The sequence below is a fragment of the Branchiostoma floridae genome, chromosome 8 (assembly GCF_000003815.2).
Source record: "Branchiostoma floridae strain S238N-H82 chromosome 8, Bfl_VNyyK, whole genome shotgun sequence".
Taxonomy (NCBI): domain Eukaryota; kingdom Metazoa; phylum Chordata; class Leptocardii; order Amphioxiformes; family Branchiostomatidae; genus Branchiostoma; species Branchiostoma floridae.
Genome location: NC_049986.1, coordinates 21,754,625 through 21,771,745, shown reverse-complemented (window position 1 = coordinate 21,771,745; position 17,121 = coordinate 21,754,625). Strand labels below are relative to the sequence as shown.

The 17,121-nt window shown below is 40.9% G+C and overlaps 2 protein-coding genes across 2 annotated transcripts; both read right to left on the bottom strand.

The window, feature by feature from the left end:
- Positions 1–939: 939 nt before the first annotated feature.
- On the bottom strand, positions 940–9,743 carry LOC118421933 (zinc finger protein 845-like). The gene is made up of 4 exons (XM_035829437.1): positions 6,949–9,743; positions 4,922–5,134; positions 2,321–2,808; positions 940–2,086 (listed from the first exon to the last, which is right to left on the bottom strand). The coding sequence occupies exons 1-4, from the start codon at positions 7,608–7,610 to the stop codon at positions 1,824–1,826; spliced, it is 1,626 nt and encodes a 541-aa protein (XP_035685330.1). The 5' UTR covers positions 7,611–9,743; the 3' UTR covers positions 940–1,823.
- A 2,157-nt stretch (positions 9,744–11,900) lies between these two features.
- On the bottom strand, positions 11,901–17,113 carry LOC118421932 (zinc finger protein 420-like). Its single transcript, XM_035829436.1, has 4 exons — positions 16,910–17,113; positions 16,663–16,736; positions 15,388–16,227; positions 11,901–13,078 (listed from the first exon to the last, which is right to left on the bottom strand). Exons 3-4 carry the CDS (start codon positions 16,206–16,208, stop codon positions 12,415–12,417), a joined length of 1,485 nt encoding a protein of 494 aa, XP_035685329.1. The 5' UTR covers positions 16,209–16,227; positions 16,663–16,736; positions 16,910–17,113; the 3' UTR covers positions 11,901–12,414.
- Positions 17,114–17,121: the final 8 nt, after the last annotated feature.

Below are 17,121 nucleotides of genomic sequence, written 5' to 3'. Positions count from 1 at the left end.
CTGATTGAGACTACGACAAATTGCTCGTGTCATTTGTTGGCATTGTATATATTTCATGTATCCTTTGTTGTGACCTGTACTTAACCCAGTGGGTATGCATGTACAATAAAGATCTCTATTCATGAAGAATCAGACAAGTTATGTATGTGACTGTGTGAGAAAAAAAAGAGCAATATTCAACAAGAACGACAACAAAACATAACTTCTCTTAGTTTATTGGGGAAACTGAAATGCAAAAAGTTAACAAACCTCTAGCAGCTAAAGCACATTATGAAGGCAAACAATAGTTAAACCCTCAAACCACCGTATGGGGTCAAAACTGACCCCAGGCGTATATCGATGTGTGCCATCATGGCATTTCTGGTCGAAAACGAATTTCCTCCCATTATTTTGTTTGTATATATGTCCTATAACTTCTTATACGTTTTTAACGAGATTGGCTCATTATTGTTTAAGTTATCATAGAAAAAATATGTGTCGTCCAGTGGGGTCAAAACTGACCCCAGCATTTTTTTAAACAAACTTTTGCGACCCACACCTGAACTACTTATGGTAGGATCACGAAATTTTCAGAGAATGATGTACATGTAAGTCAAAATTATTGTAACGGCTTTTGTGCCAATATCATGTTATATGACGACATTATGACGTCATTTAGGTAATCTCGGCCGCCATCTTGGATTTTGCCTGATGACATCATTAAATTAGCATAAATTGTGAATATTGAGTTATGAAATTTACGTTGAATTTCATAAGATGTGATAAACAACTGATATCTGCTAAGAAAACCTTAAAACTTAAATGTTTAATACAAAATTAGAAAACTTAATAATAATAATAATTAGTAATAAATATGTCTGTCAGAATTTTGTTGCCATGGCAACATGAAAAACGACGAACATACTTTGTTCACTGAACATTTTTCTTCTCAACTTTTCCTAAAAAGTTAACAAGTTTGCTGGCTCTAGCATGAGTCATTCAGGCGCTATACGGCATTGAAGTTGGCATCAAAAACCTCCTTCCCGGTCTGAATAGCATTGGTGCAAAATGTGGTCCTCATGATATTTTGCATGAATTATGATAATGAGCTAGAAATATTCTCACCTAATCATGTCAGACTGTTCCACATAGATTAATAAAACTATACATATATACAAATCACAAAAAGAGTCACACAAAAAACTGTATTTGTACAAAATGTTTTGGGGTCAGTTTTGACCCCATACGGTAATCTACGTCACAAAAAAGCTACGGTGGTTTGAGGGTTAACAACGTCTATAAATAACGTGTTTCTGCAGCTAAGTCCAAACGCTAAAAATCTCGTATATTCATAATAATCAGTTAGTTTAGAAGTTACAAAAAGAAAGAAATAGTAGATAAAACAGAGAAAAATTAGGTTTGATTGCTCTGACAGAAAGCTATAGACCACAGCGCCCTTACGTCAAGTAAAGCGAACGATATATTACCGTACGCGTCGTTCTGTCACAAACATTCAACAGTCGTTTTTTTCTGACACAACACTTCTAGTTCCACGAATCACCATATTGTCATTATTGCGTCGTAATTTAGTTTCCATTATTTTCTATTGCACAGTGAAGCCATGTACACTGATGGACTGTAAATCGCAGATGATATTTGCAAAAGAAATCAGTATAGTTCAACAGATCAAGTGACAATCCTATCCTACATCCACGAAATGTTGAGTTCGCACTTTCTTGGATATTTTATGTTCACACAGGTATTAGGGACTTTTACCTGTGTTATTCGGCATGTCACTACGAAGACTACGTGACTGACTAAAGCTTTCGTTGCATTCCTCACAACTATACATGTACGGTGTGGATCCGCCTGTGTTTCTTCAGATGTCCTAGCTCCAGGAAATGTTTGCCGCACTTTTCACACATGTACGGTTTCTCACCTGTGTGAGTCCGAATGTGTCTCTTTAGACTTCCCAGGTGACTGAACTGCTTGCTGCATTCCTCACACCTGTACGGTTTCTCCCCTGTGTGAGTCCGCATGTGCTTTTTCAGGGTACCAAGTTCACGGAACTGCTTGTAGCATGTCTCACATTTGTACGGTTTCTCACCTGTGTGAGTCCGCAAGTGACACTTTAGATTTGACAACGTAGTGAATTCCTTGCTGCACTCCTCGCATCTGTACGGATTTTCCCGTGTGAGTCCGCATGTGAATCTTCAGATGACCTAACCGACTGAAGCCTTTGTTGTAATGTTCACACGTGTACGGTTTTTCACCAGTGTGAGTTCGCATATGTCTCTTCAGATTTCCCTGGTCACTGAACTGCTTACTGCATGCCTCACACCTGTGTGAGTCCGCAAGTGACACTTTAGATTTGACAACGTAGTGAATTCCTTGCTGTACTCCTCGCATCTGTGCGGATTTTCCCCTGTGTGAGTCCGCATGTGAATCTTCAGATGACCTAACCGACTGAAGCCTTTGTTGCAATGTTCACACGTGTACGCTTTTTCACCAGTGTGAGTTCGCATATGTAACTTCAGATTACTCAACCTACTAAACTGCCTGCTGCACTCCTGACATCGGTACGGTTTCTCGCCGGTGTGAGTTAGCATATGGTCCTCCAAATTAGATTGCCGACTAAACCGTTTCCCACATTCACCACACTGGTATGGTCTCTCGCCAGTGTGAGTTCTAAGGTGTCGACTAAGCTCACTTTTGCAGCGAAACTCTTTGTCGCAATAGCTGCACTTGTGGGTACGGGGAGAATCCTGTCCATCCTCTCCCTCCGCTTGTCTCAGATGAGATCTGATCTTAGTCGCCATGTTGGTCAAACTTCAGATCCTGCTAGAACAATGGAAAAAATTTGATTAACACAAGAGAAAATTCTGGCTTGTCTATTGTAAAATATACATCTAAACTAATAATGATGTTTATTTGAGGTCTGGCATTTCGAAATCGACATAACCAACTGTTGATGCAAGCCTATTCTTACAGTAACTAGCTGGATGTATTTGCATGGAGGTATAACAAAACAGGGTTAGGCGGCTGTGTTTGATTACAGGATAAAGCGGGTTACTAACTAGAACCCCTGATTCGCATAAAGAGAACATAGGGGAGTACTGGAAAGACATTCTTATTTGCATAGGTAGGTGAGATTACTAGGGACAGGACAATAGTATGAAACTTTTAAGGCACATGGAAAATGAAACCTGGTAGTCAATATGAACAAACGTAAATAATACCATTTTTTTTTTTACATTAGACAAAAGCTATACTATAAACTGTACCGTTTGGCCCGTTAACTTCTCTGGAGTGTTATGTGTGTATTTGGTAAATTTCTACTATTTTGGGTGACCGGTGGGGCCTGGTAGGGGCTAAGGATGGTTTTAAATGGCAAACTAACGATGCTGTCCACAAGTCCCTCAAATTACTTGCAGAATCTAAATGCACTCGTCCGTTGTCTAATATATCGGGGATATACTTTAGCATAACCAAAACTCTCAGCATAACCCGATTACTTTCATTTGGTCACAGCTGTTCATACTGATTTCCTTCCTATTTCGGAACTATTATATCATTCCATAATTTTCCTGCCAGTTAAGTCAGTAAATGAACTCAGTATAATGCTGTGTGTCTTACCCCGGGCAGTAATGTGTGATTTTATGTTTCAGGAATACAGAAGCTACATAGAAGCTAGTCATAGATAAATAAAAACGATAGTCGGTACTGACAGAAACAGAGTGGTCAAGACGGGTTTATATCGTGACTGAGTGGGTGAATAAAACCGGTTCAGTGGGTTTTACTTCATCAGGAAACAATGGAAAAGACAACGCTACATGTTCTGATTTGCATAAGGGGAAGACAACATAAGACACAGTGTCTTACCAGTGTTTGGGAATAGTTGTTGGATCGATAAAGCGATAAAGCGGCTTTAAACTCATCTCAGATGAAGAAAAAGGATCTCAGTAGTGGCTACACGTCGCTTTTGAAAATGGCGAGCAAGCCGCATCAAAGGTCAGAATTTCCGGTCAAAGGCCAAAGTTTACACACCTGATTACTCATGTAAAACATAAATGGCCGATTACAACGTAGTAAGCCAGGGGTGTCGCCAACTGTCCTTTTTTTTACCCAACTAAGTCCTCTCACAAGTTATCTATCTACTTTGCCAATATGTACTGTAGCTCTCTACTAGGCATGTGAAGCCGGGTAGAGATGTACAGTACACTGTGTTGATGTGCTTAAGAGAAATCAGACATTTCAAGGAAGAGGGGCAACTTATCAAGCCAGAACAGCAATACCGTGTTTTAGTTTATTGACGAAACTGGATTACGGTAATTCTACAAATCTCTAGCAGACTACAGTGTAAAACTATTAAGCAATTGCAACATCTCGATGCAGACACAATTAACATCTTTGCTATATCAGATACCATAGGCCTTTTGGCCACTTTTTCATGTGTCATAAACTGTTTAAGTTAAATTTACAGCCTTTTAGTCAGATATAAAGTGACAATTAGCAACTGAAGCGAAGAAAACACAGCTATAACTAAACACTACATTATTTTCAATGGACGGTGTCTAACCATCTAAAACAGTCACGTCTTCAAACTACTTCTAGTCCATCAACAGAGTATGGAGCACACAACAACATAACATAGTTAAACTATAAAGTTAGCGTTCTTTATTGCAAATGATGTCGTATAGCGAGTACGCTGCTAATTGAGTGCATCAGTGGTCACTTCGGGAAGGAAAGTATACAATCAGATGCATGATTCTTCACATTGAGAAAACCGGTATTTAGAACCAACTCGTTATAGAAATTCTCACATGAACCAGATGATGTGATCCTTTAATACATGGCCACTGACAGGATTTCATCGCTATGAGTTCGCTTGTGGACACGAAGAGTACTCGCCTGACGAAAGCGTTTGTCGCATCGTTCACACCTGTACGGTCTCTTACCGGTGTGAGTCCGCATGTGTTCTCGTAGACTGCCAAGTTGACGGCACTGTTTACCGCACTCGTCACACCTGTATGGTTTATCACTGGTGTGAGTTTTCATGTGTATCTTCAGAGAGTTTTGTTGCCTAAACTGCTTGCCACATTTATCACACATGTAGGGTTTTTCCCCTGTGTGAATCCGCATGTGAATATTCAGCCTAGATGCAGACATAAACCCTTTGAGACAAGTGCCACAGGCGTGCGGGTTGTCACCGGTATGAGACCTCATATGAGTCTTCAAGTTTACCAGCTGAGTGCATTGCTTTCCGCATTCACCACACTGGTATGGCATCTCTTCTGGTAGGCAGATAAAACCGGTTTGGTAGGAGATAAAGACTAATACAATGTTATATGCGCTTATTTACATATGCTGACTTGCAAAAGGTCAGATCAGACAACATGGAAAACAACTTGGCAAAACTTCAAAAGATTTTTGGTCATTTGTTGAAATGAGGCTGCTTCTTTCTGGTATCACTCTATGTACTAAATTCACCGGTTATCGAACCTCACGCGTTTACCATGAAGCAATCGACACCAGCCTTGTGGGATGTCACCATAAATTTCAAAGCAGGTTAAAAGCAATAAGGTTTGTTTGCTTATCCGTTTAACGTGTTTTTGTCAATTGACTAAACTGGAGTATGGAAACTTCAATAATGGCCATAGTTAACATGAAAGACAATAAAGCGTCATTATATGCAAAAGTTTATTGACGAAAGTGAGATGCGGAAAGTATATTTCAATGCAGTAGGAAAGCATGCAACGCGTTGGGATATTTTAGCTACCATGCTTACAACGACTAATTCTATGCGCTAGGGATGTAACAAACCTACAGTGATTACTACTAACAGTAAGGTACCGGAAAAATGCAAACGATACAAGGAGCCGTGCCTATAATTCCCTCGTGTTTGTTATGTCTGTCGCCCTATTTATGAAGGGGTATGCGAACTACTGTTGGTCTATCTGCATCACATGTGACCTTCAATTATACATTTTCTAGACAGAAAAAAAGAGAGAATAGAAAGAGCACTTTTTAGATAATACAGCACAATATAAGTACAGTCAAACCTGCCCGAGCGACCACCTCTTCTCAGCAACCACCTGGCCATTTCGACCGCTTTTTCTCGGTCCCGATTTATTTTCCCATTGACATAAGCATTAAGCGACCTTTTCTCAACGACCACCTGGCCAACGCGACCGCGACCGGCCCAAATTGGGACCCATAACGACCGCATCATTTTCAAAATTGAGGTTTTCATCGATTTCTGATGATAACTAGCGCGATTTTGTGCCGAAATCGGCCGGTTTGCGTCGGATTTTGGGGTTAAATTTACAGTTTACAGTGTGCGTGTTGTATTTGACATTAAAGACCTCGCTTCTTTGCGTGCGTGCAGTGTGCTTGCTATTTGCCATTAAACACAACGGAAACCATTTATACTTTGCATCGGGCATGTTTTGAGTCGATACTCTTCTCAGCGACCACCTGTCCAAATCGACCGCTTTTTCCCGGTCCCCCGGGTGGTCGTCTTGGGCAGGTGTGACTGTACCTACTAGTAATTAGTCCACGTCAGGGGTCCTTTTTCTTTACACATGGTGTCACTTATCAGTGTGAGTCTTCATGTCTTTTCAGACTGTTCAGACTGGAGAACTCAATTTGCAGATATATTTGCCACAACTAATTCTATGCGCTATAAGTAAAAGTTCTGAAACGTTTAAAGTTGACACATGAAAATAAACAACTTACTTTCTTATATTAACTAACATTTCGACGTCATGGGTCATCTAGATATTAGACTTATTACTGGTCGCACCAGTCTACTGATACAATGTAGAATATACAAAGCACCCCCACCGCCATACACACACATCCCGAGAGCATCTTTAGATAAGCGGGACATGTACTGGACTTTCATACCATCTTTGTCAGATCAGAAGGGTTTCTCATTATTAAGCCAAAACCTGCTGTTAATTTCACACATGCTCTTTCCTAGCAATGTGAGTCCGCATGTGACTCTTAAGATTGGATAACCGAGAGAACTGTTTGCTGCACTCCTCGCACTTGTACGGGTTCTCGCCCGTGTGGGTTCGGATGTGTGTCTTCAAAGTATCCAGCTGACTAAACTGCTTGCTGCAAGCCGCGCACTTGTACGGTTTCTCGCCTGTGTGAGTCCGCATGTGCCTCTTTAGATCACTTGACCTACTGAAGTTTTTGTTGCAATGTTCACACTTGTAAGGCTTTTCACCAGTGTGGGTTCGCATGTGATCCTTTAGATTTGACAAATTAACGAACTGTTTGCCGCATTCCTCACACTTGTACGGTTTTTCACCAGAATGAGTCCGAATGTGTCGTTTTAGATAACTCAGGTAGCTGAACTGCTTGCTGCACTCCTGACATCGGTACGGTTTTTCCTCTGTGTGAGTCCGAATGTGTGTCTTCAGATTTCCCAGTTGAGCAAACCGCTTACCGCATTCATCACACTGGTATGGTCTCTCACCAGTGTGAGTTCGCAGGTGTTGGTTGAGCTTACTTTTGAAGCGAAACTCCTTGTCACAATGGCTGCACTTGTAGGCACGAGGAGAATACTTTCCGTTCTCTCTGACTTCTTTTGTCAGATGAGATCCTGCTATAGTCGTCATGTTGGTCAAACTCCAAGGGCTGCAAGACTAGACAGAAAGGAAGCAACTAATTAACACAATGCAACAAGATACGAGTTTGGAATATTTTCTATTGAAAAAGCATATCCGTCAACAACAACATGTCAATACATATAAACTTTACATGTCATTATTTAAACTCCAGATCCAGTTGCTGTCTCCTTTTATATGTAAGATCTACTCAGTTGACATAACGACTTCATTGTTATCCGACCAATATTCTAAAATCAACAACTTGCAAAATTGCCAGTTACTTATTCCAGATTTTCGAATTCTTGGAACTAGGCAACAAATTGCTTGAAGAGACCCATCGGAAAAGTGATGTTTTCTTTAATTTTCTGTTGAATCTATAAAGGATTATAGTTACTTCATTACCATATACTTATGGTCATCGATGAATAAATATAGAAAAAAACGTGCTTAGTACAAAATGTCACAATGTACATACAGAGATATGCTGATACTCCAAAGATCTCTAAAGTGTACTGCACAGTTACTCACGGCGACACAGGTCCTCACGGCTGCAGGGTCGGTACTGACAAGTACAGAGCAGTCATGACGGGATTATATGGTGACTGAGTGGGTCAATAAAACCGGTTCGGCAGGTTTTGCTTCATCGGGAAACAAAGAAAAGCACCACGATACACATTCTGATTTGCATAAGGGAATCAGACAACACAAGACACAAGGTATGTGTGGAGGTATCGAGGTTGGATCAATAAAGCGTTGAATCGGCTTCAAACTGAAGAATGAAGAGAACCGATCTGACTAACGCTGTCAAAAATGGCCGTCAAGCTGAATCAGGTGTCACCACTTCCGATGGTAAAAGTCAAGACTAAGATGTGTTAATCTTTCAATGAAACGACTTGGCAAACAACGATAATAAATCAAACTGCCGATTTTCCTTTCCATGGTAAAACAATAAGGAAGTGCTCTCAATGTGACCCGTCCAGTCGTTTGCACGATAAATAAAACCGGTTCGGCAGGTTTTGCTTCATCGGGAAACAAAGAAAAGCACCACGATACACATTCTGATTTGCATAAGGGAATCAGACAACACAAGACACAAGGTATGTGTGGAGGTATCGAGGTTGGATCAATAAAGCGTTGAATCGGCTTCAAACTGAAGAATGAAGAGAACCGATCTGACTAACGCTGTCAAAAATGGCCGTCAAGCTGAATCAGGTGTCACCACTTCCGATGGTAAAAGTCAAGACTAAGATGTGTTAATCTTTCAATGAAACGACTTGGCAAACAACGATAATAAATCAAACTGCCGATTTTCCTTTCCATGGTAAAACAATAAGGAAGTGCTCTCAATGTGACCCGTCCAGTCGTTTGCACGATTGATGCCAATGAATACATCAACACATAAAAAAAATCCTGGACTGTCTGCTAGCTAGGCACTGTTGAATGATTAGGACAGACTAGCACAAAAGTATTCAGGTTTGAATAAAAATTTTCTATACTTAAAAAAATCATACCATGCAAAACCATCCGGATAACTGTCTCCGTTATAGGATTACACAGAGAACCAAAATCATGGTCAGTACTTACCGAGATACGCTGATACCCCACGGTCGACACACACCCTCGCGGCTGCAGAGTCAGTACTGACAGATCGAGTGGTCAGTGCTGATAGAGCGGTCAATGACACATTTATATTGCTTGATGACGGGTGAAACCGGTTCGACAGGTTGTACTAGCCTCTACCAGGCTGCGTGGATCGGTAGAATCATTATCCTCACCACTCGTGGTGAGGAAACGTACTCTTCTGGCCGGCTAACTCCCCAAGCGTACTATAGATTCTATTTGTCCAATTTCTACAATTAGACCACCGATCCACGACGCCTGGTAGAGTCTAAGGTTGTACTACACAACGAAACAAAGGGAAGTAGCCAGATGTTTAATACATGTGCTGATTTGCATAACGGGGAACCAGACAACATGAGACAAAGGTCTAAGCAGAGTTTGGGAATAGTTGTTGAGCCAATAAAGCGTTGAATACTATTTAAAAACGCCTCAAAAGAAGAGGGATGATCAAGGTAGCAGAACACAGTTTTCGGCCTATGGGGATTTCTATAGTTAAGGGCCTCAAGGTGGCTGGCTTCGACGCATTAAAAATATAGTAGGGTGCACTTTTGGAATACCAAAATCGGATATGTTTGAGTTGAAGGTACAAGCCACAAAATATTAAAAAACAAAAAAATCCTGTCGGCATATCGTCTTCTCACGCCCTCTTTGAAATGCCCCTCTGTGGAGGTCACAGAACTGCAGCCGGCTCACGCTAGACAGGTAGTTGCGTAATGTGGCGCATTTATACACGAAATAGAAAACTTTCACAATCCAAACCATGCAGTCTCAGAGTCGACACCTTCCGTGACCACGTAGGACAGGTTATATCTGGCTGCCCCTCAAATAAGGCTTTTTGCCTCTCCTTCAACAAGTTTATCCGTACTATTTTATGTACCCGCGTCATAACGATTATAGCACAGCGACAAAGACGAAGTACTCACTTTGGGCCAGCTACCTCCTGTGGCGCGTTTTCTGTTTATTTCGACAATTTCCCAGTGATAGAAGAACTTTATTGCACGACATTTGTACATGGTACAATGTATGGCAACAACTATTACACAAAGTACAAAATAGGTGTATAGAATAAGACTTAACATCCTTATTAACATAACAAAAAGGGCTAAAACAAGATACATTTTTTGTATAATGTTACAATCGAGTTGGGCTAATCATGGCTTTCATTATTCTTTCTAATAACAAAGCAGTCTTTGATATATTTGCCTAACTTTGCATTATGGGAGTTATAAAGATATATACAAATCTGTTTTTAGCATCGAGGTTCTTGAAATCTGCTGTAATAGATTCTAGAAATGTGAATAGCTCATTACGTAAAATAGTGTATTTAGAACATTCCATTAAAAAGTGAAATTCATCTTCAATATGCTTTGGACAGAAAGGGCAGAACCTTTGGTCAGGGGCTACATTGTAATATCTGCCTGTTTCAATATTCAATTTATGGCTTCTGATTCTTAACTGAGTTATCGCTTTTCGAATTTCAAAATTATCTATATCATAAAGGTATCTTTCTTGTTCATAACATTCTTTTGACTTGCTCAGAAAAGACAGTTTTGAATTGTTTTCAATAGAATTAAACCAATACTGTATATATGTATCTTGTAGCCGGAGGCGCAGTTGGTTGACAATATAATCTACATTATAAGCCTCAGGTTTCATCCATATGTGTCCCAAGCCATGGTAACAGAGAATGTCCTTAACATGATTAATCCAGTCTTGATTGTCAGTAAGTACAGTATTGTATGCATCGCGAAGCAGAGAGTCCTCAGATAAGTTTACCAAACGGTGCCAGTATTTAATGAACTGAATTCTAGTAGATATTATAATTGGAAAAGTTCCTAACTCTCCTCGCACGCCGTCGTTAGATGATTTTGAATGAACACCAAGTAGAAATTTTTGAAAACGTGTGTCGAGTATGTCAAATTCCGGTATATCTAAAGGGAGGCGTGTGTTATTTTACGTTATCGATTGAAAAATCATCCTTTTCTAGATCAAGCCCCGACGCATGTATTAAAAACATTTCTTTGTCTGATCTTCTTTCAAAATTAATAATATAAGAATGAGTTAGATCAGTGCAAGTGCTCTTTCGAATTGACAGTGATATGTGGACCTGGTAGAGGCTAGTTTGTTACATGTGCATTGAGGCAATTCAGACAAGATTCTACTACAAATGTATAAAAGGTGCACTTGGCAAACAAGATAATAAAGGTTAATGCCAATAACGTATTTTAATTTAGTTACAAAACTTGATTGCGGAAATTTCACAAATCTGTAGCAGCCCACATGCAGCTTCAACTAATTCTAAACGCTGACGATTCTTGTATATCTACAGCGACGTATATAAAGTGACAATCACAATTCCAGCAACTCATACAAATAGAGCCCAATCGTTTACTGTGCTAAAGACTAGACGCCTTTACGTGATACTAACGGCGTCGTGTTCACATGTAATTTACTGTCGCTATTGTCCAAACGTTCCACATTAAACATCCAAACGCTAGATTTCGTTTTCGGTCAGCAGGTCATGAGATCTTCGTTGGTGACGTTGTCCGTAGCGGGTGCATAATGCAGGTTCGGTAGTTTTTACTTCACTAGAAAACTAATGTTATCTATGTGAGATAATTTTCAGGAAAACCATAAAGGTGTTGTGGTGAGGAAGAAGATAAGATACAACATGAAAAACACATTCACATTTTAGTTTATTGAGGAAACTGAGAGCGGAAATATAACAAATCTCTAACATCGTACAGCATATCATAAAGGCAAACAATACATAGCAAAAATCCATATAACTAACGTGTTTCCGAAGCTATTTCAAAACGCCAAGGATCTTGTGTATTTACAGCGATTAAAGTGACGTATTAAATGTTAAAAAGAACCTGAGTACTAGTAACTAAAACTAATACCGATGTCGGAAAGCTATCTCCAGTGACATTTTGCCGCCTTTTTGTCACTAGTGTCCAGACACCCCACAACCGTTTTCCAACAACGCTTCTATTTTCAATCAAGTACGTGACGTGGCAAGCTTAAGATTAACTATAATGATGTACATGTAATTCAGTTACCGTTATTTTTTTACAGTCGAGTCATGCAGTGAGTACAGTGCTGAATTAAAACGGTAAATCATAGGCCAACTTTGCCTTTGTAAAGAACTGACACACTTCTGCTGTATTGTTTACACCTGTCCGGTTTCTCGTCAGTGAGTCCGCATGTGTTTCTTCAGATTTCCCTGGTCACTGAACTGCTTGCTGCATGCCTCGCACGTGTACGGTTTCTCACCTGTGTGAGTCCGCATGTGCCTCTTTAGATCTGACAGCTTAGTGAACTGCTTGCTGCATTGTTCGCACGTGTACGGATTCTCGCCTGTGTGGGTTCGGATGTGTGTCTTCAAAGTATACAGTTGACTGAACTGCTTGCTGCATGCCTCGCACGTGTAAGGTTTCTCACCTGTGTGAGTCCGCATGTGCCTCTTTAGATCTGACAGTGTGGTGAACTGCTTGCTGCATTGTTCACACGTGTATGGGTTCTCGCCTGTGTGGGTTCGGATGTGTGTCTTCAAAGTATTCAGCTGACTGAACTGCTTGCTGCAAGCCTCGCACTTGTACGGCTTCTCACCAGTGTGAGTTCGCAGGTGTTTTTTCAGATTCGACAGCTGACTAAACCGTTTCCCGCATTCACCACACTGGTATGGTCTCTCACCGGTGTGAGTTCGCAGATGTTCGTTGAGCTTACTTTTGAAACGAAACTCCTTGTCGCAATAGCTGCACTTGTGGGTATGGGGAGAATCCTGTCCATCCTTTCCTTCCCCTTGTGTCAGATGAGATCCGGTTCCAGTCGCCATGTTGGTCAAACTCCAGATCCTGCAATGATAAAGAGATAGAGAAAACAACTTATTAACACGGTGGAACAAGATAAGAGATTGAAAATTCAATTGTTTGTCTACAAAAAATATACCGGAACACATTATTTGACTTCTGAGCGTTCGTAATAAAAATAAGGTGCTGAACATACTTACACGGGGTATTTGGAACGCAGTATCAAATAACTTAATTATCGGTCTCCAACTCCGACCTCACCAAACTCAGATCAGAAGACTCTAATAGGGTGAGTGAGCCCCGCTCAGTATAACGGGGAAACGGCAATAAATCAATAAAGTAAACTCTTACTGTAGGCCAATGTTTCTGTTCCGCGATGTTTCCGGGCAAAGAGTTCTTCGGAGCGCCTTTCGAAAGTTGTGTTTGGTTACAGAACACAGCGGAGTACGGAATAGACACCCTGATCTTCATCAGGAGAGATCAGACAAAATCTCTGAGGGACATGACAATGTAGCTTTCGAGTCGAAATGTTGACGTAAAACTACGAAAACCTCATCCTCCTAAAATTATCTATACTCGATTTCATAGGAACATTATCAAAGCATGCAAAACCTCCCAGATAACTGTACGAGAGTTAGAATGTTTCAATTAGACGTGATGTAATACTGCTTATGTCATACCTGTGACGCGAAAACGTTCGATACGGGTGTTCCGGACCGGGCCGTACTTTCCGTATCGCACAGGTTCGAAATGCGTATCACATGGGCTTTCTTCGAGTAAATTGAACCAATTTGAACGGGCCGAATACGGCACTGTTGGCAATTCGAATACCTGATTCGGACGTTGGAACATTGCTGTTGCAACACATTTTGTTCTAGGGCACCAAATTTGTTCAACTTCTGGCGCATTTCGCATCAAAACATGGGTTTTCTCAGGTGGGTATGACATCGGTCCCAGCCCTCCCGCGGGTCGGATCACCCTCCGGCCTTCGGGTGATCCGACCCGCGGGAGGGCTGATACCTCGGGTGATACGGAATGCACCGTGTTGTATTCTATATATAAGTTATCCCAGGGAGTGATGTTAACCTCTGTTTTTACTCAGAAAACAAACCATTGTACTTACCGAGATTCGATGATGCTCCAAAGTACTGCACGGAGTTTTCACGGCGACACAAGTCCTCACGGCTTCAGGGTCGGTACTGACGGTAGTGACAGAGTGGTCAGTGACACATTTATATAGTGACTGGATGGAAGGAAAACCGGTGCGGCAGGTTGTACTTGACAGCGAAACAAATAGAAGTACCCTGATGTTACATGTGCTGATTTGCATAACGGGAAACCAGACAACATTAGACAAAGGTCTTACCGGTGTTTGTTTGTGTGTGTGTGATGAAATACAAGTTACAAACTTCGCGAATGTCAAAAGAACGGCGTATTTCCTGATCCAAGTGCTATACCAGACTATACGCAGCGTCTTCCGATGTAGCTTACTGTCACCAATGTCCCGACTTTCCACATTGGATATCAGTTTTGTCAACCCCTACTTTTACTTCTTTCCGTCGCTGAAGTTTAGACATCCAGGTAATGAGATCCTCAATAAAAAAAAGCATCTCCTCATGCAACTGGATAAATTTGCAAACGATCCGTTTCAGACAATGCTCACTGACTTTCGTCGAGGACTTTTTTCTCGACTGCATAAAACCGGTTCGGTAGGTTTGAAACAAATGTGATGTTTCCATAGAGAAAAATCATACAGGTTCTGTAGGAAAAACAAATAACCTATAACTAAAAAGACAACAAACCAAAACATAACGTGTATTTAGTTTATTAAAGAAACTAAGATGCCGAAAGTCTACAAATCTCTAGAAGCTTACAGCAGATAATGAAGGCAAACAATAGCTAGCAACATCTACATCTAACATGTTTCCATAACAAATTCCAAACGCTTAGAATCTACAGCAGATCTATGCATTTACTGTGATCAGTGAAAATTTAAGTGTCTTGGTAGAAAACTATAAAACATAACACCTTTACATCAAACATAATGTCTGTAATACTATACTATACTAAGGTACGTCTGAGTGTTTAACCATATGAAGATTGTCTACATTGGTCGAAACTATTTTTCCATTCTTAAGATATATGTGGCATTTGTCGCTGTTCTATGACTTTCCACGTGTAGGAATTGATAGGTTTCCACTTTCTATCTATGAGAGTTCGCACGTGTCTGCTACCCACACATGACTCCCCATATTAGTCGCCTGAAACTTTTTTTTGCAGTTTTTACACATGTATGGTTTCTCACTTGCGTTTTCAGACTATACAGCTCAGAAACTGTATGCTGCACCCATTACACTTGTATAATGTGTGTCCGAATGTGCCGTTTTAGATGACTCGGATCACTGAACCGCCTGCTGCATTCATCACACTTGTACGGTTTCTCACCCGTGTGAGTCCGCATGTGTCTTTTGAGATGACTCAGGCCACGAAACTGCTTGCCACACTCCTCGCACCTGTACGATTTTTCACAGGTGTGTGTCTGCATGTGCTTCTTCAGAGAAGACAGATCAGTAAAATGCTTGCTGCAATTCTCACACTTGTACGGTTTCTCCCCAGTGTGAGTCCGCATGTGTGCTTTCAGGGTACCCGACTGCCTAAACTGCTTGCAGCATACCTCACACCTGTACGGCTTCTCACCTGTGTGAGTCCGCACGTGACTCTTTAGATTTGACAATGTGGTGAACTGCTTGCAGCACTCCTCGCATCTGTAGGGATTTTCCCCCGTGTGAGTCCGCATGTGGGTCTTCAGATGAGTTGACCGACTGAAGCCTCTGTTGCAATTTTCACACTTGTACGATTCTTCACCAGTGTGAGTTCGCATATGAATCTTCAGATGGCTCAACCCAATGAACTGCCTGCTGCACTCCTCACATCGGTACGGTTTCTCACCGGTGTGAGTTCTCATGTGGCCCTTCAGATGCCCTAGCTGAATAAACCGATTTCCACATTCGCCACACATGTACGGTCTCTCACCAGTGTGAGTTCGCTGGTGTTGGTTGAGACGACTTTTGAAGCGAAACTCCTTGTCGCAATAACTGCACTTGAGGGTACGGGGAGAATCCTGCCCATCTTCTCCCTTACCCTGTTTCAGATGAGACGCGGCTCCAGTCGCCATGTTGGTAAAACTACAGATCCTGCAAGAATAATGAGAAAGAAAACAACTAATTAACACAAAATAAGATAAGAGTTTGAAATATTTGCTATTGACATATCCGATCATGTCTGACTTTACTTTTGATTTTGCGTAACGAATATATTCCGGATGTTGTCTCCCTTTATTTGTGGAGCCTTGCATAAACGAATAGATCTACTCAGCTGACATAACGACTCATTGTTGTCTAGTTCCAAGAACTATAAAATCAGCAACTTGCAGAATAATTTGCAAGTTATGGATTTTAGAATTCTAAGACAACAAACTGCTAGGACATCCACCGGAGAAGTGATGTTTGCTTAATTTGCAGTTAGTCTGTTTAAGGATGACAGTTGCTTCATTACCATATGTTTATAGTCGCCCATGAATAAATAGATATACAAAATCCTGCTTATAACAAATGTCGAAATGTACTTACCGAGATACGCTGATGCTCCTAGAACTGCACAGTGACTCACGACTACACAGGTCCTCACGGCTTCAGAGTCGGTACTGACAAGAACAGAGCAGTCAGGATGGGTTTATATAGTGGCTGAGTGGGTCAATAAAACCGGTTTGGTAGGTTTTACTTCATCAGGAAACAAAGAAATTAAAGCACCATGCTACGTGTGCTGATTTGCATAAGGGAAACAGACAGCTGGTTGACATTACACACAAGAACTTACCAGTGTGGGGGTATAGTTGTTGGGTCAATAAAGCGTTAAATCGGCCTCAAACTCGTCTGAGATAAAGAGAAATGATTTTATCTATCGTATACAGCCGAATAAATCAAATCAAATCAAATCAAATCTATCGCTGTCGAAAATGGCAGTCATGATAATTCAGGAGCACTTTCGAGGGTGAAAGGTCAAAGTTTATATACCTGATTACACTATGA

Coding starts and splice junctions, on each gene's coding strand:
- LOC118421933 (XM_035829437.1), bottom strand. CDS start 7,610: ATGACGACTATAGCAGGATCTCATCTGACAAAAGAAGTCAGAGAGAAC. Junction 5,135..6,948: donor ATTGCTAGGAAAGAGCATGT/GTGAAATTAACA, acceptor GTCTGCATCTAG/GCTGAATATTCACATGCGGA. Junction 2,809..4,921: donor ACCGGTAAGAGACCGTACAG/GTGTGAACGATG, acceptor CAGGATCTGAAG/TTTGACCAACATGGCGACTA.
- LOC118421932 (XM_035829436.1), bottom strand. CDS start 16,208: ATGGCGACTGGAGCCGCGTCTCATCTGAAACAGGGTAAGGGAGAAGAT. Junction 13,079..15,387: donor CGGACACACATTATACAAGT/GTAATGGGTGCA, acceptor TTATCATTGCAG/GATCTGGAGTTTGACCAACA.